A 22,878-nucleotide genomic window follows, 5' to 3' on the forward strand; every position below is an offset into this window, starting at 1 on the left:
CTAAGCATTATTTCCTGGACAGTCACGCCTATCGGGATGCACACTTTGCCTGTTTGGTACTGCAGGACTTTCTGGTCTGAATCGGTTTCGCAGGCCCAACTCCGAGGAGGTATTGCTTGGGCATAAATCCTAAAGTAAGGAATCTGTGGCTAGAAGTGATTATCTAATGAACAAGTTTCTTATCTTCAGTAACTCCTTCTCTGGTATAGACTGTATATAGCTGGGGACTCCTTACTGAGCCTCCCCGCTCTGCAATCGGATTATTGTGCAAAGGGTTTTCCCCCCCTTTCAGGGTTCTGGTTTACGCACCAGTAGTCTGTGTTCTTCGTGGCTCTTCAGTTATGGTTTGGAAAGTCTCAAATAGAAACTGACGTCCGTGCGCTGGTGTGTTGCCTATAGAGCCACTACACATGTCACAAACAGTGCAAATAATGCCACGCAAAGAACGAGGCCACCACCTACTGGTGCGCAGGGGTACTGCTCGTCAAAGGTTTCCAGATCCAGTCTGATGCCTGGGGAATATTCTATGGTAAGAAATCTGCAGCTAGATAGTCTCTCCCAGGTAAGGCGTCACCGAATAGAAGTAACTTGATCAATTTGGTATTTGCTGTGCATCTACTGATATATAGTAGTATTAAATGCTTAATTTAGTTCCAAGAAGAGATTTGGAGTTAGCACACCAATTATAGATCTCATTTTAGCTCATTAGTCATAAAATATCCATAATAGTCAATGGATATAGCAGGTCCAAAGTTTTCTTTATGGTTGAAAAACGTGTTGTTTGACAGAAATGTTCAATTGTTAAAATCCAATGGTCTTACAATTCATTTAGCCAACGCATTTCGTCTCGTGCGAGACTTCTTCAGGGCTTGAAATTATGTTTGAGTTGTTTATAGTGTTCCCTTTAGTAAAGAAAACTACGACACAAATGAATGTAGTGTCAAGGTAATCATCTTAATGATGATGACAACGATGCAGATGATCGCATTATGCGGCAATGTAACTGCTAAAGTGCAGTCAGATCCGTGCTCGAAGCTTTTACAAGCTTCGATAAAGAACACGTTTTTCAACTATAAAGAAAACTTTGGACCTGCTATTTCAATTGACTATTCTGGACAGTTTATGACCTAATGAGCTCAAATGAGTTCTATAATTGATGTGTACTAACTCCAAATCTCTTCTTGTTTGTTTGGGCTTTTCCCAATAGGAAGTGTAAAGGGGTGCACTTCCTGGTGTTGTAGCACTATTGCCATACATTAAGCCACTATTAGTAATAGGTGCAGGATTCTTCGCCTCAACCCGTTTGTGTTTTGCTCTGCTTAATCTAGTTATTTTATATAGTGATTGGGATTTGATACTCCAGTCTCGTTTTTGGTCAATGTGAGCTTCAGTTCGGTGTGGTAGTGGCCAAATCCCAGCTTTCTACTGTAGGCTTCTGTTTTGATGTTCTATTTATTTGTGTATCCTTCCATGATACATTACTATTGTGACTTGTTAATTATTTGGTCTGTTTAATTTATGAGCTTGTGTGTGCTTTACAAGCAATAAACTATACAATGCATCACAGCATGAACTGTATCGAAATGGGTGACGAGTGCCTTACAGGTGGATACATTATACATTAAAACAAAGATACATTTACAAGATAAAGTATTAGCACAGAATTGTTATATACATATGCACATTTACAGTAAATGACATCATACACCTGTATGGTTGTGCCTGCAGCCCTTTGTCAAGGTGCAGGTAATGAAAGTGTGATGTAGTAAACACAGACATCTGATGGAGAAATCTAGCTGCAGATTCCTTACCTTTGAATTTCGCAGGCATGAGACTGGATCAGAAGATATTTCTATGAGCAATACCCCTATGCACCGCTAGGTGATGTTCGGCTTCATGTGGTGTAGTCTGCGCTGTAGTGACATCCACGTCACCTACATAGGCACCACTTCTGTGCGCTGTCAGTTGTGTTCCGCACCAGTCAAGCGCTGATTCATGTAGAGAGTAACCCTTTGTCACTTTTTGACAGGCTTTTTTCAACTTTTTGTCGAACCCCTTTTTGTGGTGTGTAGAATTTTTTCCAACATGTCTAGGAAGATTTCTTGATCCATACCATGCAGCGCCTGTCACCACGCAATGTTGATGACTGATCGACACCTGATTTCCCTCTGGTGCCTGGAGCATGACTACGCTCAAAGACTTCTGAGCCAGGACTGCAAAAGCTTTTAGAGAGCGATCTCTAAATCTACTTGTGGCCAGGTACTCCGCACTGCATCGCACAACTCCTAGGAGGTCTCGTTTATGGTCCTGATCCAGAGGAAGCCCCGGGCACTGCTCTGAGAGTCCCAAGTCTTTCTCCTCCTACTTGAAGACATCAGGTAGGTCATGTAAGAGGCATAAGAAACCGAAGAAGATACAGCATGCTTCGACTTCTCCCCATCCGCTGGCCGACACAACTGAGGAGCCTCTACTTTTTAGGCCTTGTTCTACAGAACCTGCGACTGGTCGGCTCTCCCCCTCCGTGCCATACTTGGAGCCAGAGAGACCACCGACCAGTGTAAAAATAATTATGATGCCATATGCTTCCTATGTGGGTGGCCTAACTGAGTCGGCACTAATCGAGATGGCAGATGCAGTACGCTGGAGGATGGACGAGGGATCAAGAGCGGTGTTGGTGCTGCTGGACTTGTCAGCAGCATTCGACACCGTCTCCCACCCCCTCCTCCTAGATCGTCTCCAATCCAAAGGTATTCAGGGTACGGCCTTAAAGTGGGTTGCTTCTTTTTTGTCCAACCGCACGCAGGCATTGTTCACTTCCCCATTCACCTCAGATAGCCGTCCTCTTCGGTGGGGAGTCCCCCAGGGCTCCTTGCTGAGTCCCCTCCTATTTAATGTTTATTTCTCACCCCTCTTTGATATCATCGCCCAAACAGGCATAAAGGCCACCTCTTATGCCGATGACATTCAACTTTTGTTTTCATTTAACAGCATTTCCCCAACAACTTTTGATCCTCTAAAAAACTGCCTTCGCACAATCGCCCGGTGGATGGACAACAACTTTTTAAGGCTAAACGCCGGGAAAACGGAGGTACTTTTCTTTCACCAGCCGTCTCCTCTTGATCCTAACATCTGGTGGCCTCTTGATCTGAGTGCTCCCCCTCTACCCAAAGACTCTGTGAAAAATTTAGGGGTAAGATGGGACTCCAACCTCACACTACAACATCAAGTCCACACAGTCTCCGCTGCATGCTTCGCCAAGATCAGAATGATAAGAAAGTTTATCAACTTCTTGCCCAGTAACACCAGGAAGACGATAGTCCAGGCGTTGATTACCTCGCACCTGGACTACGCCAATGGCCTGTATACTGGCTTGTCTGCGGGTCTTTGTCATCGCCTCCAGACAGTCCAGAATGCGGCAGTCCGACTGGTTGGTGGTATTCCCTTACGCAAGCACATCTCGCCCCACCGTCGTAGACTTCATTGGCTACCGATACAAAAAAGGGCAGAATTCAAGGCACTGGTACTGGCTTACCGTGCATTGAGAGGCGAGGGTTCCGCCTATTTTTCCACCTGTCTGATCCCTTACAACAATACTAGGACTCTTCGTTCCTCCTCAAAAAATCTCCTCACCATTCCCAGATTTAGGAAAACTCGCTCAGGTGGAAAAACCTTCCAAGTGTTAACCTCGGCCCTCTGGAACAAGTTACCAAATTCCATCCGGTTGATTCAGGAAAAACAACCGTTCCGGAGAGCCCTAAAAACATATCTGTTCTGTTAACCATCTCTTTTTTAAATAACACCTTAGCCAGCATAAGATCACACAGAAGCGCCGGGACACCCCGTTGGGGTATCTGTGCGCTATATCAAAATACACTAAAAAAAAATAAAAAAAACCTGACTGGTGCACCTTCGAGACCATACGGTCAGAGGGGTCTCCATTGGGTTCTGCTCTTGTGCGGATGTCTCCCTATGGATCTGAGAATGGATGCGGCCGGCGCCAGTTGTGCCTTTGCTACCTCCACTGACACCGATTCTCCTGGCACTGCCTGTGCCAGCCCCATTCTGATATCGGATGACCTGGAGCCAGTACCACGTCGACCGATGCCAATACCAGCGGCGACAGAACCTCCAGGTCCGAGGTCGTTTTCTGAGCCCTATTCCGAAAGGCTAGGAGTGGAAAAAGATTGGAAGGCGTCAAGGGACACTTAAGAAGATCATCTCTATCATGTAATGGACTGGTGTGAGGAGTTTGGTGAGGCCAGTGGACTGTACACCTCTCCAGGTTCTGGCATTCTTTCTTTCCCTTGGTTTAGAAGTAGGGGACCCCTATATGGAAACTATACCAGGTATACATAGGGAGTAAATATTCTTTGGAAAGGTCTATAGCTAGTAATATATTACTCTCAAAGATACTTTATTTAAAAACCCATTATATAATGGGTTTTTAAATAAAGTATCTTTGAGAGTAATATATTACTAGCTATAGACTTTTTTCAAAGAATTCTTTCTTTCCCTACCATGGCTACAGAGGAGGAAGCATCATTTGCTATGGTGGTGCGAAGGACGGCTGAGGTCCTGGACCTTCAGATCCCTTCGGTGGTGGTCAAGACTAATATCTTGACAGAGATCTTGCAGCCAGGTGTCTCTTCTTTGGAACCCTTGCTACCCTTTGATGAGACCCTTACAGATGCCCTACTGGGTACCTGATCCAAACCCAGCACAGAGGCTCCTATTAATAGGATAATCGCCGCCACTGCCCTGCTCCCGGCGACTCAGGTTTACATACCACCCACCCTTCCCGAGAGAGCTTGGTGGTCCAAGCCTCTACCTCCCATGGTATGGTCCCTTCCGCCCCCCCGGATAGGTAATCCAAGTGGCTGGATAGTTGGGGTAAGACATTATTTTCTTCCACCAGCCTAGCATTGCAATTGGTGAACACTGCATGCTTATTGATCCATTATTCCCACTTCCTGTGGGAAACTGTTTGCTCAAGTGCTGCCACAGGTCCCGGAGGAGGCCCGGGCCATCCTCTCCCAAGTGAAATCAGATGGAAGAGATGCAGCAAAGTTCACCATCCGTTGTGGACTCGACCGACTCGCTGGGCAGAGCAATTTCATAGACTGTACCTGTTTGACGTCACGCCTGGTTGAGGGCTTCTGGGTTTTCGTGGGATGTCCAGGTCTCTCTCATGGACATGCCCTTTATTGGCACCCATCTCTTCGCAGACATGGCTCTGGAGCACTTATAGTACTCTCAGGCTAGGGCGAAATCCTTGGGCCTCTCAGTTGCCACTCGTCCCCAGCCTGCCTTTTGCCCCTTTTGTGGCTTCGGAAGGGGCTGTGCCAGCCCAACACCAGTCATAAGACCTCACAGGTTTAGCAACCTCCGCGTGGCAGAGAGCGCACCTTGTTCCAACCCAGTGGGTTGGACAACCAGAGGTCTGGTTAGTCCGCGGCCTCCCTGCAGCCCCAGTCCCAAAACCCTCCTAGTCTTTCCCTTCAAGATCATGGGCGGCAGGATCTGCCATCACCTTCACTACTGGCTCGAATCACATCAGACGGTGGGTCTTCCAGATAGTCAGAAGGGACTACTCCCTCCTCTCTGAGACTGCTCCTCGCTCCATGTCTGGATTGAACACCAGGGCATATCCCTGCTGGTGCCACACCTGGCAGGTTCACGGAGTGCCAGAGCAGACTAACTTAGCCGTCGATGTCTAGTGGATCATGAATGACCTCTTCATCCTGAGGTGATGCAAGGTCTCTTTTAACAGCAGAGAGCACATTGGTTAGATCTGTACACCTCTGCTGAGAACGTGAATGTCAGCAGATTTACACACTGGAGTTTCTAAGATGGCTCTCGCTTTGAGTGGCTTTTCTCAAGTGGAGCTCAGGCCTCCTGTATGCCTTTCTGCCCATCACACTCCTGCCCAGAGTTCTCAAGAAGATCAGGACCGACCAGGCCCAAGTCATCCTTGTGGCCCAGAGTCTGGTATCCCAAGCTTCTCCAACTGAACGTCGATCCTCCAATCAGGCTACCCCTTCGGGAGGATTTTCCGTCTCAGCAGCAGGTGAAGGTTCTCTACCCGAACCTATAAACTCCATACCTTCTTGCGTGGAGATTAAGTGGTTGCAGTTGACAGCATTCAACCTTCCTCCTTAAGTCTATAATATTATTTTGGCAGCCCAGCGTCCCGCTACCTTGTCGGTGTACGCATGCCAATGGAACAAGTTTGTAATATACTGTACAAAAAAAGTCTATTGACACACTTTTTGCTTCCCTACCTGATATTTTACTTTTTATTTTAACACTTGCCCAACGGGGCTTTGCTCTGGGCACTCTAAAAGGGTACCTTTCTGCCCTGTTTGTCTTTTTGTGACTGCCAGACAAGCTCTTTATTTAAATCCCCCACTGTAAATCGATTTTTCAAAGGCATTCTCCATATGTTCCCACATTGCCCTTTCATCATGTCTCAGAGGGACCTTAATTTGGTTCTTCCTTTCCTAATGTGCGCTCCATTTGAACCTCAGCACAACTGCCCCCTCTGGCTGCTTAACATAAAGACAGACTTTTTAGTTGAAATCACATCCGCCAGGAGGGAGAGTGAACTTGAGGCTTTGTCATCTAAGCCGCCTTACCTGATATTATTCCCAGACAATTTGGTCCTTCACAATTGGGCCTCTTTCCTACCGAAAGTGGTAGCACATTTCCATGTGGGGCAATCTGTCACCTTGCCCACTTTCTCTACTTCTCCGCATCCGTCTAAGAAAGAGGAGCAACTCCACTGTCTGGATCCAAAAAGAGCATTGTCATTCTACTTTGACCGCACTAAAGAATTCAGTGTGGACGACCAACTCTTCATGGGGTACATGGGAGCTAAGAAAGGTCGTGCGGTGCAGAAGAGGACTCTCTCACAAATGGATTGTCCTCTGCATCAAGGCTTGCTACACTCTGGCGAGGAGGCAGCCTCCTGAAGTCGTAAGAGTTTATTCCACCAGAGCTAAGGCTGCTACCACAGCGTTGCAATGTGAAGTTCCAGTCCTCGACATTTCAGGCAGCAAGGTGGGCATCCCTGCACATGTTTACCAAGCACTTCTGTCCTGCAAGACTTCCTGTTTTATACTTGTCCGAAGTCCCTCCTCTGGGGACGCTATTGTTTGGGTATCTATTCAAAGGTAAAGAATCTGTCGCTAGATGTCTCTATCAGATAGACAAGGCATTACCTAAGGTAAGTAACTTATCTGGTAGAAACATGATCTAGCCTCAGATTCCTTACCGATTTGTAGGAAGCTGGATTTGTATATACTATGCAAAATATAGGTATGTTATCACAATCCAGTTAGTCCCCAAAGGTATGGCAGAGGTTAAAACAGATAATACCTTACTCTCAAGTTAATAGTAGCTTGGCTGAGCAGTCCGGCTTATCAGAAGGTATTGTTAAGCTTTTATTGTACCCACTCAGGCAAGAACTGATGTCACACACTCAAAGACTGAATCCAGACCAATTGTTTGTATACAAAGTTGTGACTTTATTTTATTACTATAACCAAGAATCACTTAGTGCAGTTAAGTTATACAGTTTGTAAAACTGGCAATACTTTTCAAGAATGCAGTATGGTTTTTTAAATGCAATAAATACTTTACAGTTTTAAGAGCTTTCTGTACATGTCAATCAAAATACCGTTTTAGACTTTGCAATGACAAAGTTATGCAATGATACAGTTCAATGTATTCATATGGTAGAAAACATAAGAGACTTGCAGGTAAGTACTCAGTTTTGTGTTTCAGTCTCGAGTTGGTAGAACTTAAATAGGGCATTTGTCAGGTAGGTAAGGAGAGTGCACCCTCAGCAGCGCAGTGGTGGCTGGGTGCAGAGGTTAAAGGAGAGGTTGTGCCCAATGTAGTGCTATGGAGACAGGAAGTACTCTAAAGATCACTGGTCATTGGTAGGTTCCTGCGGTTTCTGAGTCTGGCCCAGGGATCAAAGGTAGGCACAAATAGTCACCAAAAGCACCCCTCGGGTGGCAGAGTACACATTAGGCATCGGAGGCTTGGAGAAGGGGCCTGCAACTGGAGTGTGAAGTTGGAGTGTTGTTGGACACTGGGATACAGTTGGTCGGGCATTTCAAGACCAGGGAGCTGCAGGTGCAGCGGTGTTGTCGGGTTTTCTCTTCAGATCGAGTCGCAGTCAGAGGACCCTTCAAAGTGAGGCTGCAGGTGCCCACAAAATTATCATAACCCTTTGTTGGCTATTTTCTGGTGGTCTGTGAAACCGGCCAAGGCCCATGGTTTATATACGGAATAAGTCTGCTTAAAAGATCAGGGGAGAAGGTAGTTCCTGCCAATTTTAATTTATACTTGCTTTCCTCCCTGTCTATATGATTTTCATATTTGCTTAGGTGAGGAGGCCTCCGATGTCAACATTTTGGCTGCTTTTTCTTGTTTCACAGGGTGTATAAGGCTGCCTTTTCTCTGCCTAGTGCTGTGCATTTGGTGGTCCCAAATAAATGGTTTGACAGGAAATGTTTGCAGGCCCGTAGAGTGCTTCGGGATCGCGAAGAAGTCAAGGTACCTTTATCACCCTGCATGTAATGAGAGAATGAAAGCCTTATAAAAAAAAAAAGTGCTATGGGACAATCTTCTGGGAGGTTGTGCCTTGCGGGACAGTGCAGCCTTTTGGGGGGGGGGGGGGTATAGTGAACCACCCTCTACTTCGTTTAGAGCAAACGCCTGTGCAAACTCGCACTTTTACCCCAGAGGCTTGGTTCGATCATTTTGTGGCTATTTATGGTCTTAAGAAGAGTGTGGATTCACAGTATAGCGGCTGTGAGGACTGAATGCTCACCTTCCAGTGGGAGGAAGTTAGGAAAGCCATCTTGTCCCTCTCTGAAAAGGCCCCTGGACCGGATGGGATTCTGCTGTACCTGTTTAAATCTGCCCATCAACCTGTGTGCCCCTATAGTGCATGCAATATCTTCATACAGGTACTTGTTTCCAACTAGTTGGTGCCATTCCATGAGTGTGCCCATTTTTTAAAAAGGGACCTAAGATGGACCGCGCATGCTGTGGCCTGATTTCTTTGTGGGATAGTGAAGTGAAAGTTATAGGCCGGTCCTCTTAAACCATTGTAATCTGTGGGATAAATAGAACATTGTACTATCAGAATTCCAGTGTGGGTTTAGGGTGGGGGACTGTTGAGCAAAACCTAAATCTCGATCTGTTTATCTTAAAAAATTCAAAATTGGGAAGGGGAAGCCACTTTGTCTTCATGGATCTACGGTCGTCCTTTTATGGGGTTAACAGGGCTAAATTCCTAAATCTCGATCTGTTTATCGTACAAAATTCAAAGTTGGGAAGGGGAAGCCACTTTGTCTTCATAGATCTACGCTCATCCTTTTATGGGGTTAACAGGGCTAAATTCAGGGCTGTGCTGGGGTCAATGGAGGGGATCAAGCCGGCTCGGTCACCTTCCTGCATGAGGGCCTTACCGCCTCTGTCAGGATGGGACCAATGGTGAATGTACCCAGTCTTCTAGTTTAAATAGAGGGGTGCTCCAGAGTTGTATCCTTTCTCTTTTGTTCTCTATATTAATGGTTTGAAGTCCTCCCTATCAGAGCTTGAGACTGATGTCCCGTGCGCTAACGGTCACTCATTGCCAGCATTCTTGTACGCAGATGATGCTGTTCTATTAGCAAGCACGACCAAGGTTCTGCTGAGCCTCCTAGAGCTTAGTCACGAGGTCAAGTACATCCATGAAAATGACAAACTATTCCAAGTACCATGTTATGGTTATAGGACCTAGAAATACTAGCTCCAAAACATTTTAGGTGAAGGGCCACCCTGTCAGTAGGGTTCGAGACCTTTTCTTATCTGGGCATCCTACTGGACTCCCATTTTTCTTGTCAACCTTTTGCTCAAGAAAAATACCATGCTGTTTTAAAGGGTGGCAAACAGTATCAGTGTGGTTTCGAAACTCCTAGACCAGACCCACGTTGAGTCGACTCCCAAAGTCTACAAAGCCAAGTGCATTCCTGCAGCTAGTTTGGGGTGTGACATATTTGGCTATGTATAATCTGCTCACTTACTGGTGGCTAAACATTCTTTTATGAGAGGTCTCTTAAATGTCCCCTAAGGTATCCCCAGTGAGAGACTGCAGGAAGAATTGGGGGTGGGTTCAGGAAGAATTGGGGCGGGGGTTAAATTTCTGATCTCGTTTGCCTTCAGCCCTGCTTTTATAGTTATCCATTTGACTGAAGGAAGAGCTAAATCTCAAAAGACTCCTAGTTTGCAACTGTATGACTTTGGGTCACATGTCCTGTATACCCTGGTTGTTTTTTTTTATCACAAGAAAATTTACTGAGTTGGGCAGACCGGAGATTTTTTAAACCCTGATTGTTTAGTGAAAGGGGATCTTGCCTGACTTTTCACACTAGGGTGGCAGCAGAACGAGAGGCTGTTGCCTTGATTAAGAGCTAGATGTGCCATTTTTTATGGGGCTGTAGCAGCTATCCCCTCAGGTTATTGACCTAACTTAGATTAAATCTGCCCCATCAGCTGATGTTTTCCAAGGGGGGTTAGACTACAACTGCACAGCTTCCTGCCTGTACCTGTGATAACATTTCCATTCTTGATACTTCATACATAGTACTGATATGTCCCAAATTAAATAGTTTGCACCATCAGCTTGTTCTTCAGCTGCTCTTACCTTTGAATCTGTCAGTTGAGACCTGCCCTTCTGTTTTTACAACTCTTCCAGTCGCCTGATATGTGCTTTTTTTGTCACAATTTTCATGTGCCATTTTACACTGTAGCTGAACTAATTTAACGATTGCATATATTGATCAACTTATCATTCTTTGGATGGTCGTCCGCTTGCTTTATATTTTGATTGAGCATGTGTATCTTCTCCTATGACGGCTATAATATCTGTTTGTTGTGGATTTTTGTGCTTTTATTCAGTGAGTTTATGATTTTAAGACCAAATCTAATAAAGTTAATATTCATTCATACTAAGCGGAATGTTTTGAATTCCCTTCTCTTATACACTGTTTAAAGCCTTCCTGAAAACTTGCCGTTCTGTTTTAGGAAGATAGAGCTGCAGTGCCAGGCTGATGTAATACTGAAACGGGCTCAGAGGGTTTATTTAATTTATATTTCCAACCTAGTACGGATAAGCTACCTCCTCAAACAAAAATTTAATTTGCTTGGTAACGTGTACTAGTGCCCTGTGGAAAAATATTTAAACCTTACGGGGATATCCTTTCATTAAAATCTAACAAGTGCCATTTTTGAAACTCCTGAATTACTGTAATGTAAGCACAAAATTAGAAACAAATTAGCTTACAAGTATAAGACTTGAAGTGTTTCTACTCACGTCAATGTCATGTTGTCCAGCAACTTGCTTCCATCTTATAAAAAACAATTGGTTAGCTTATTTAAGGAAAATATATTAAATTGAGTCCATCTCATTGCAGTGCAGACTGGATAAAATAGTGGCATGTAAGCAAGTGCAAAAATACCAAGTTACTGTATCACCTTAATACTTCGATCTTTCTTTGTCAGCCAGCCCATAGCTACATTAAACACATTAAGTACATTAAAAAAATTATACAATAGCATACAGGGAAACGCTATCACAAGGAGAAACCCTTCCCATATGTCAACCTAACTGTAGATAGAAAAATTGATCTTCAGACGTTGGAAGTCAGAGAGCACCCTTAATATACAGAATAGGCCTAAAGATATTTTGTTAATATATAGATCTGAACAGATAATGTATTTTAAATCACTGGGGTCGAATTTAATATATATTATATGATTTCTGTGAATTGTATATATGGAACTTTTTCTGTATAGTGCCAAAACAGGTAAAACCTGTATTCTACTTTTCCTTCCTCTTTTAGTGTGTGTCCTCCTTGTAGTCTGGTTAGTTGTCAAACCGTTCATTCTTTTACAATAGATGTATTGCTGTGGGCACTAGTTCTTTTCCTGCGATATTTAGTTTATTTCATCTTTATTTGCAGTTTCTTATATGATTATATTCATTTCTGTGCACTGTTCCTCTTGCAATGCGTAGTTAAACATTTCAATAAAATATAAAGCAAATAAATGATAGCACGTCTTGTGTCACTACTGCTCGGTCTCTGAATCTAAGTATAATATGGTAATTTGTGGAATGACTTGGTGTGCTGTGTGGGTTTGTAAGTGATGCCAAATTACTTGACTATTTATCCCCTAACACAACCTTCTTTATTCTCATTAATGGACAGATTACTTATTAAATGTAACCTATTAATTACTTCTTATTCAGCTCTTGTGGTGTACGTTGGATATGTTGTAATTTCAATTTTAAGTTCAATGAAATCCATGCCAACAGTGTGGTGTTTGTAGACTTAAGGTATTTTTGTGTTAAATTTGTTTTTTTGTTTTAGAGGCTCTGAGGCCAGTTATCTTGCTGCGAATGTACCAAAGGCTACACCCAAAGATTTAACAGATTTATCAGCAATGGAGGAAGCTCTGGACGAATTAATCAAGAATTGTGCTCGGCAATTATTTGAAATGACAGATCGTAAAGAAAATGCAAAATATCCTTTCAGGGTGACCAACCCATAGAACCATGTTAACTTTTTATGTTCCAATTTTTAGTAAATATTTTTAAACTGGCACAGTTGTAACTCTTAAACATGTATTTCCGAGCAAGTATTTTTCATTCCTCCTCTTGTAGTCTCTAACGTAACAGAATTTTCTCTATAGTAATGAAATACTAAATCCAATTTATGCAAAGAAATTGGAAAATGTTCTGCATGTTTTTTGTGTATATGTCAATCCTTAACTACCGAACTCTAGCTTATGTAACATATCAAGATATTCTTGGTATACAAGCATTCAGCGAGCAAATAGTCATTGCAATCAAAGCTCCAGAGGAAACCAAACTGGAAGTACCTGCTCCAAAAGAAGTAAAAGATTTTCTATTTGTACATTTGAATACCTACTGTTGATGAAATGTTAGTTTGTTTATGAATAGTGGTTGAAAGTGATCTACCAAAGGGCTTATTGTCCACACTAAGAACGTTTATTAAACACTCTAGAAACCCTCAGTTAAAACTGTGGTCGAAGATATCGCAATGAGACCAAATGCATCACATTGATGTTTTCATTTTCCCCCTCAACCTTAATATCTTGGAATTAAACCGCTCCTAATGCCTAGATCATTTTATCCTTCCTGTTAGGTCATAACTACTCACCACGTTAAAATATAAACATGAGCATTATTCTTATCACTCTAAAGTGATGCAAACTTTTAAAACAAATTTTGATTTTGCCTTCCAGTTACTGTCACTGAGTTAATAGGCTGACATATTGTTAAACCGTAGGCTACTGCCTCTAGGGTGGAATCTCTGCTTTCGCTTCGTTGTTGCCTCTGCCATTGTAGGATGCTTTCCTTTTTAAAGTTTGAGATGTTGTTCCTCACTGCTTATCGCATATTACGTACTATAATGTTGATACTCTCTTGCTCTGACTGAGACCATTCGACTTCCATCTTTGGTTCATTCTTGGGATCTTATACATGAATTCTGTCATTCGAACCAATTGTAAATGGCTGATTTGAAAGTGGATGTGACCAATTATGGATGTAATTTCATAGCAATTCAGAGCATTATGTTTTGACTGGAGTTAGCTCAGCTTAAACCGCTGAGATAACCCCTAATGGAAAAGGTCCTCTACATGCTCTGAAGCGCATGCACCCTTGCCCCAAGTTTGCCATTTGGCAAGTCTGTGCTTATTTTTAATCTTTGACTTCAACACATATGGCAAGCATGTATGTGCATGTAAGGCCTGCATAGAAACAGATTGAGGTGCATAGCGGAGCTCTGTTTTCTGGAGGGGCACACTTTCTTTTTTTGTCTGTGACTACTGTCAGCTCACTGGGCTGTAGAGGGCTGCCCAGGGTGACTGCCACTGATTATACTTGCAGGATTGAGCTTTTTATTACTTGCTTCTTGCAATACTAGGCTGTCCTATCTAAAATGTTCCACTAATGCCCTGCAGCTCGGTTCTTCACACTCTGTCCGCGTAGCTTTAAATCCCAGTCCACCATGCCTATAGGTGGGATACATATGTACATCAACCCCCAGAATGTGATATCTTCATGCAACAGTTCAGTTTTGGTACTAGAGCTCAGAGAGGGCCCCCCTCTTCTCCTTTGACATGGCATCAAGACATTCATGTCCGATGTTCCTTGTGGCTAAAGTTCAGAAAAGATCTGCAAGCATGAACAGTAACAAAACAATTCGGTCTAGGCTAAACATCATCCTGCATCCATTTCGGCTTGTGTATAAATGGGAGATTAGAGAATAAGCCCCCCCCCCCTCATTGTGAGGTAGGCATTATAAAGTGAGAACCATCTGGGACACTTCATGCGAAGCTCCTCTCCTTCCATAAACCCTCTATCCATCTCTACAGTGGTCTCAAATGTCAGCATGGAGATATATATATATATATATATATATATATATATATATATATATATATATATATATATATATATATATATATATATATATAGTGTTGTGGACTCTAAATTACAGCTTCTTTCCTCCTCCTGTTCCCGGTGTATTGGCTGATGACCCCGTACCTCCCTCAGGATTCTCAAAGGCTTCCAGGACCTCGGACCGAAGAGGAGCTATGGGGTCACCTCTTTACCTGCCGGTTTTCTTTTTCTGAAGGGCTAATTCTTCCGCCATAGCCCATTCCTCAACTGCAGCTTCTCATCTGGAAACCACGAGCCCCCTGCTGACTTCCAAGTCATGGCAAGTTGCCTATTTACCAGTATGTGGCCACATCTATGAGCCTGTTCCTCAGTTTCTTCCTTTTCGGCCTGGGAAAGGATCCCAGTATAAACACCTCCAGAGTGCAAGTCATAGTACGGTGAAGCCTTCCATTCAACCTCTGAACCACAGTTGCCCAGAACTCCTGGGCATATGCACAAGACCAGGCATATCACTGAAATCTGCATCATCAAGAGAACAACAAGGGCAGCGAGGTTCTTGGGCGTCTGGTATGTTTTCTGAAGATAATTGACTTGAATATATTTAAGACACATTCTGCGCCTGAACTGTGGATGGGCCAGCATTTTCTCCTATTCTGTTAAAAGTTGAGTAAAACCATTTAACCCAATTTTGCACCACGCACATGGACCGTATCAGTTGGAGAACGGCATGTGACTCCTGTTCTTCCCTCCCCATATCCCAGATTCCATAAAAGTACAAACAAGCGCTACATATCTGTCTGCGTAGCTGTGTGCATGTGTTCTAATTATCAGGTACTGCCCATGAATCTGTTTTGGATATCCTGTACATGGATTTATTTAAAACAAGTTTGTTTTGGTTTTTAGTGGCATGTACACATTGTTTCTCTTAGTCTGCTAGAATATCCTAGTATTGAGTATTTATGTAACAATTGTAACTTTTATCTTGCGGGTTCACACAGTTATTACTCTTTTGTTATTTCTTTGTGTAATACATCATACGAGCAGTTTAACCAATCAAAAATGCTGGGATTGGTTAACTCTAGTTTTCGCCCTGTTGGAAGGACTGTTCTCTCCATGCTAAGTAAAACATTTGTTGGTAGCAGGCTGTCCAATTTGTTAAGCTTGTGTTAGTTGCTTCAAGTGTGGATAGTAGCATACATTGTCAGATGGACATAATTCTCCTTTTGAAGTATAGGGACAGTCCTTTTCCCCCCTCCATGCTCCATTCTTGCCAGAGGTGTTCTGCCCAACCGGTTCTGAGCTTTCTTCTGATTAAAGAAGCTTCTGCCACTTTTATGCCTTCATTTTGGATGTCCCTGATGGGGATTTTACTGCAACACCACTCTTTTCCTGCTTGAGGGAGGAAACACATGGACAGTTGAGAAGGAATATGAAAGGCACTCTTGCAGTAGGGAAACATTTCCTATAAGAGATGGGTTGATGCAGAATGAACCAATCATTGATCAATTGTAGCTCAGGGAAGGATGTGCACCCCCAGATCATGCATTCCAGCTTCATGACTGGTCACCCCCTGCTGTGTGCTCCGGAATGGAGGTGACTTGCACCCTGAATATGTGCTTTCTTATGGGCACCTATAGCCCCACCCCCACAAAGAACTACTTCAGAAGATGGCTGGTCTGATAGTAGCCTATATTTAGTACAGGCTAACTCTCCAGCACAGTGATTTCCCTGAGGTATAACTGTGTGCCTTGTGTTTACCATCTGCATTTCATCAGTAGTCTTTGGTTGGTTGATATTAACATATGTCTGCTGTTTGATTTATTGAGTTCTTAGACTATCCCATACCACCTCCCTTAGTAAACGTTCGGACGTTCTACTACACTATCCTCCGGTCTTGTGCTAAAGGGATGTAGTTGTTCCTTTTTGGGGTCAACGGTAGGTACAGTAAGCCACAGAGCTAAAAGGCTATCATTGTTACAGTGTGAGCCAGGCAAACTCATGAGGAAATAAACTCTATGAAGACTTTTCACATGAATAAAGCAGAAGCTTATCTTATCTAATGCACATTTACTGAGCGCATGGATATTCTTGAACATCCCATTGTTAGAAATGCAACACAGATTACACCAGTACATTTAACTGGGTCAAAGGAATTTTTTGTTGTTAAATAGCCAAGTTTAGAAATTTCCAAAATGCCATTTTATTGTCCATTAGCCGCATGTTAGGAGGAAGGGCGTTCCATATCTTGGCCCCATGGGAGCAGTCCAGACCGAACTGCCAGGGCAGGTCCTCCCTGGGCCAAAAACAAGCATCCTGGGACCGATTTCAGGGTATGTCACCCTTCATCAGCTAGGCTAGCTTGAATCCAGTAGCATAGTGAGCAAGGGACCCACATCTGTGCATTCCCATCCCACTTAGGACGAAAAGTGTTACAGCAAACAAATGATGGACGAAATGCTGTCAATGCAAACATTCTCCCCCAGTCAAAAGATCTGGGTTAAATCCATCGTTATTTTGCCCACTTCGCCACCCCAGTTTGGACCCAGCCATATGCTTGTTTCCGGTCCAGGGAGGACCTGGCCTGGTAGTTAGGTCTGGACTGTTCCCATGAGGAACAGGGTCAAGACTGATTTGCATATGGCAGTTCCACTCCACTCCTATATAGGCACCACTCCTGAGCGCTGATGTCCGTTCCTTTCTTTCCATGCAACCAGACGCAGATCCAGAGCTTCATCTCATCCCTCAGAGACCATTACCTTGATTTTTTCCGCAAAATGTAGTTGTTTTCAGTGTCCAAGGAATGTCACTCTTTAAGCCGACCAGTTTTAAACCCTGTACGGACTGCCTCAAGTACATGTCTGACAGCTCTTCTGTCAGGTATTTTCACTATCTGGGGTTTGTCCACAACTTCGTCAGCCCATGACTTCAAAACCTGGGGAGACTGCACGTTGATGAACCTGAAGGCTACAAGCGAACACAAGGCAGAACTTTGTTGCTAAGCACAAGAAGGGAGCTCCAGTGCTCAATTCAGTTTCTGGAGTCCGCAGACCTGAACTCAAGGCCGGCCTCAGTCATGTTCCACGTCCTCCAATAAGCACAAAAACCCCAAGAAGTCAGAGTTCCCTCCTTCACGCCATTCCCACTCCCCTGATGAAGCTCTTGAACAGTGCCAACTGCCTCGCTCTTGCTTTCGAAGTTGGCTGAGCAACTGTGACCAAGGTGTTCCACCAATTCTTTTGGGGTTAGGAAGCATTCCTGTCATGCAGGGGGGTCCTGCAGATTGCCTACAAAGGTTATGCCTTACATTTCCTTTCATCCCTGCTGCACCGTCCACCCAGCGACTGATGGAGGACCATCTCTCTGTTTTGTGGCAGTAAGTGCAAACCCTTTCAGCTGTATGGGCTGTTGTGAGGATGCCAGCTCCAGAAGTAGGAAGTGGTTGTTAGTCCCGCTACTTTCTGGTGCCCAAGAAGAACATAGGTCTACAACATGTTCTAGATCTGCCTCCCTCAACACCTTCCTCTGGGAGGAGAAATTCAGGACACTCTCCCTCGCCCAAGTCTAGTCTGCCTTTGACCCTGGTGGCTTGATTGTGGCTATGGTGGGACATGAGCATTTTCAGGTTGCTCTGCTTCCCTTTCGTCTCTTGACTAACCACAAAAGATCCAGCTACCAACACATATAATTTGTAATCGCTCCACACTCAGCAACTCAAACCACTCTTCGGATTCTATTTATCAACAATATGTTCAAAGGGGGCGTGGCTAGCAGCCGGCAAAGATGGCCGCACAGTGATGGAGCTGCCCTAGTCGTCAGCTAAAAGTCCTGAGAAATCCGACATAGTCTGGTATACAAGACTACATTTGACCGGAAGAAGGCAGGAAGCGATAGCCATTTTTCGCCGTTGGAACAGAGCCCAGCGGAATCGAAGCAACGCTCGATGGAGAGAGAGACCAGAGCGCCACTCCCATGCAACATGGCGCCGCCCACTTGCCGGGGCCGAGCGTAGAGTTTTTTTGCCGCTCACCTGGTGCCGTAAAGCACCACAGCCTACACAATAGAAGCGCTGCTCCTGTTACCTACAGAAACGGAAGCCGATCTGTAGATACCAACCAGAGGTTGGAGCGTGTCTCGTCCCAGACGCAGCCAAGATCCATCTCTTCTCAGCTGCCTATGTCGCAGCCTGGAGGCCTGATTCTCTGACATAAGCCGACCGGTTGGAAGAAGCGCGGGCCGTGCTGGTGCGCCGTTTTCCTCCCCCACACAGACTTACAATTATAGACCGCAGCAGCCCTTGATCCAGTGACCAGCTAACCCTGGGAAACACCCTACCTCAAGAGGGTGCGGGCCGGCCCTGGGACGCTGAGGTCACACGCTGGGAACAGCACACAAGAAGCTGATGAGACCTTGCCGGGCGGGTAAACCGTGCGCAATCTGACACACAAGTAAGCGCCGGCAGTGACGGCCCCTACCTTGACCTAGAAGTTGTTTGCCACTACTTGAAGCTGTTCATACTCACCCCCCAACCGGTGCTCTCATGAACCACAGTCCACATATAGCCTTCCTTGAGTTCGGGCCCGGGCTAACGGGCACATTAGGGAGTGAGGTGCATGCTGTATGAACGTGACATTGGCTGTGATGGGGCTACTTCTGCGCTCCTCCCAATCTTTGAAGGACGTCGCTAGGGGGAGCCTGGCTGACCGGGCATCCATACAATATTCTAGCACATGGCAGCACTGAGAGCGGAGACCCTTCACCATAAATGGTGCACCTACCACCATACTTACCCCAGCTTGGAGCCAACAAATAATCAAGGACAGTCCACAGCCTACCCAAATCGCAAACTCCATAGGGCAACCAGCGATGAGGAGGAGCAGGGTCAACCCCGTGAGGCGGCTGCTGCGCGTCGCCTGGTCCCCGCGGACAGCTGCTGTGGTGGTGGGCTGGGTGAGCGGACACAAAACACATCAGCCGACTGGCTGCTGGCAATAATTGGCATCACAAACGATGGTCCGCAATAAGAGTACGGGACCCAGCCAAGCCAATCAAATTGACAAGTATACTGTGGTGGTCGGGTGTGACGGAGATGCGACTGGAACCATAACGCCAGCTGGAGAAGAACTAACCCCAGACCCTTTACTAAAAGACATAATGCTGGCAATCCGAGACCTAAGGAGCACCCTGGAACCAAAACTCTACTCCGTAACGGAGGAAGTAAACTTACTTAGGGCAGACATTCGGAAGCTCGCAGACGAGATGTTGACAGCTGAAATAATTATAGGGGGCCTACAGTCAACAACTAAGCGTCTGGAGGAACAGGTGTCATCGCTAAATAAAACTCAATCAGAAATCCTGGCCAGGCCGGAGGATCAGGAAGGCAGAGCGCGCTGCAACAACATCCGGGTGGTGGGTGGCCCGGTGGGCATGGAGGGACAATCAGTGGATCTCTTTCTAGAAAACTTAATCCTCAACAAGCTTAAGCCCAAGTGCCTGTCTGCCTTTTTTTTCAGTGGAACGAACAGACCGGGCACTGGGACCCCGCCCGCATCCTAGAGCTCCCCCCGTGCAATCATAGCCCGCCTATTGAACTATAGAGACAGTGATGTGATCCTTCAGGCGTCGCGCACACATGGCGATCTGCAGCACGATAATGCCACCATCCGATTTTCTCCAACTTCACGCTTGTCACGTTTCAAGTCCAGGGACGACGCACCTTCGACGCAGTGAAGCTGACCCTCGGAGCAAAATGTGAAGTACATGATGTGATTTTCAGCGAAGCTCAAGGTTCGTTCGTAGGGGGAATCTTACTTTTTCACAACGCCAGAAGAGGCATGGGACTGGCTGGAAGGCTGGCGGACAATCTGGTGGAAAAGAGGCAAAGCCCGGTCACCATCAGTGAAGGAACAAAACTCAATGAGGCGAGATACTGGGTCCCCGCCTGAAGGCTCCATCCAGCTGCAGAACTCAGGTAAGTCCCCTTAGGAGGAGACAAGTACTGTTATCCAAAGTCTTTTTTCCTCCTTGCTTTCTGTTCGGGGGTGGAGGGGAGACAGGGGAAGGTAATATGAACAGAGACATTATATGGGACGTTCAGCAGTGAAGTGTAAACTGCTGAAACGGAGACTCAAGACTCCTCGGGCAGAATGTCTTCATACATATAATAACTGTTAACAGATCTTTTCTCATGGGAAAGAAGTGGGGTATTACCGCCTCCGACGACAAATTAATTCCATCAATGCTGGCTGCTTGTCCACTACCCCTATATAGTTATCAAAGCACAGTTCGGGTGACATGCACACTGCAAGTTGGGGAGGTGGAGGGTTTTCAACTCACCTAGCAGGTATACAGGGAGGGGGAGGGAGGGAGGAGGGGGATTTGGGGAGTTGGGGAAACAGTTTAATTTAGTTGTTAGTATTCTAACCGTTGCTCAAGACGGAAATAGTTGCTATAGGATGCATGTAGACACCAGGTGGACCAAGGGAGGGGAGCCTCACAACCGCAAACCCCCACAACCGGGACAATAGGTGAAACTACCGGTATCAGAGCCTGAACCTGGAATGTAAATGGGGTGCGGAACAAAATCAAACGCACACTTGTCCTACAGTATATCAAGTGGCATGCCCCAGACATATTAATGCTACAAGAGACACACCTGAAAGGGAACCACTGCAGGGCCCTAGATCGCTTCGGATACAAACTAGTAGTGTAGTGATGGCTGGGCCTTGTTTACGCACATTGCTATGTTAGCATAGGCTTATTAGAGGTTTAAATGCCATTTTACCTTTTGCTGCTTTTTGCACACGACACTGCATATAGCTGCTGTTGTAAGTTAGGCTGCGTGAAATACTTCACATGAGAATGGCATCCTTAGACTTGGATTCCGACCCTAGTCTGCACAGTGAGTGCTAAAGCCTCCAAGGTTATCATAACAAGGTAGCTGTTGTTCGGACTGATCGGCTCCCGCTTTAGACCTAACATACATGCAGCTGCAGTCTACTGAGATTCTGGCGCCTTTAATTTTGCACTGTAGGTGTGATTTCAGGCACTTGGAAGAATTCTGTTTTCCAGAGAGACTGAGAGCTTTTGCAGATCCTGATTTGATTCACTCTTGCTGATCTTGGATGTATGGGGTTCCCCACACAAGCCTATTAGACCTTTTATATTTTAGAAAACCTAGTTCCTAGCTAGGGAGGGTGTAACACTAGGCACTATAAGACCTGTTTTCACCATCATTGTAATATGATTTCTTCTTTTGTGTTTTATGGAATTGTAACCGTGCTGATCATATTATTTCTAATCATATGTCTGCTCATGTTAGCAAAGATACTGCATCTTCGAGCAGGTCGTTAAAATAAATATTTTACCCTTTCCTGTGTCTTTTTACTCATGTTGTTTACTGGTATGAGAATAACAAACGAAAGAGTGTTCTTGATTCCCACCATTCCTGAGTATAACCTAAGTTGCATGTTCTGGGTTGTCTAATCATTGGTTACTTTGCTATAGGACGAAGAGCTAATGTGACACTGATGCTAGTCGGTTAGGGGTTCTAGGTACTGAGGTGAGTTTTTTTGGTCTGCCACAGTTCACTGCGGTCCTGGGTCTCTGTGCACAGTTCTGTGTCTGAGCAGAATCCCTGCAACATGGCGCACCCAACGTAGTGGTATTGTTTTAAGACTCTCCAGTAGTGCTTATGTCTGTCCAAGACCCCCTCACTATTGTTTCCGGTTGACAGTGGTGACTGATAAACCTACCTATAGTCATATAGGTCTTTTCAAGCTTGATAATTTTAAACTGTTTCTATTGAGTTACTACCCAGTTGTGCTACGTTACTTTGTATAGTCTTTTATCTCTGCTGTGTTATGGGTGATGTTGAAATACCCCAGCATAGCCGGATGGCGGTCCGCAACCATTTGCAGACTTATGCCGTCCCCTTGGAGGGCATGGCAGTTGTTTTTGTGGTGAGTGCTGATTCAGCGTACTTGTTTGAGCTTTTCCACTCATGGGTTACATTTCCTGCGGTGAATGCAGATAGTAAGACGTTTCATGTTTACACTCACACTGCCGTGCCTATGGAGTACACTCCATATAGGACTCAGGAGATTCCGGTTTTGGCTTGGTAGCACAGAGTTGGGTTAATGTCGCCCTTCCCCACTCTTTAACGGCGGTTCGATTAGGTTCTTTGTCCATCCCAGGCGCTTCTTGGCCTGTTTTGGCTGGATTCACCCCGCACCTACGTGACGCAGTGGTTCCCATTGCTGAATTGTGGCCACTTTATAGCTCTGCTGCAGGGGTTATTAGGGCCTTGGTTCAATTCATATCCCGCTACATCCAGGGCGGGAACCCCTGGAGCTCCATCTCATCCGGTTGGACCGGGCGGGATGAAGCTTAGT

General features: G+C 45.1%; 1 protein-coding gene across 1 annotated transcript in view; it reads left to right on the forward strand.

Moving 5' to 3' along the window:
• Positions 1 to 22,878, forward strand: part of E2F6 (E2F transcription factor 6) — a 236,613-nt gene that overhangs the window by 117,469 nt on the left and 96,266 nt on the right. The window contains exons 4-5 of the mRNA XM_078647792.1: positions 12,429 to 12,581; positions 12,839 to 12,953. Of these exons, the coding sequence (XP_078503918.1) occupies positions 12,429 to 12,581; positions 12,839 to 12,953 (268 nt within the window). The remainder of the gene's footprint in view (positions 1 to 12,428; positions 12,582 to 12,838; positions 12,954 to 22,878) is intronic.

The sequence above is a fragment of the Lissotriton helveticus genome, chromosome 6, assembly GCF_964261635.1.
Source record: "Lissotriton helveticus chromosome 6, aLisHel1.1, whole genome shotgun sequence".
Lineage (NCBI taxonomy): Eukaryota > Metazoa > Chordata > Amphibia > Caudata > Salamandridae > Lissotriton > Lissotriton helveticus.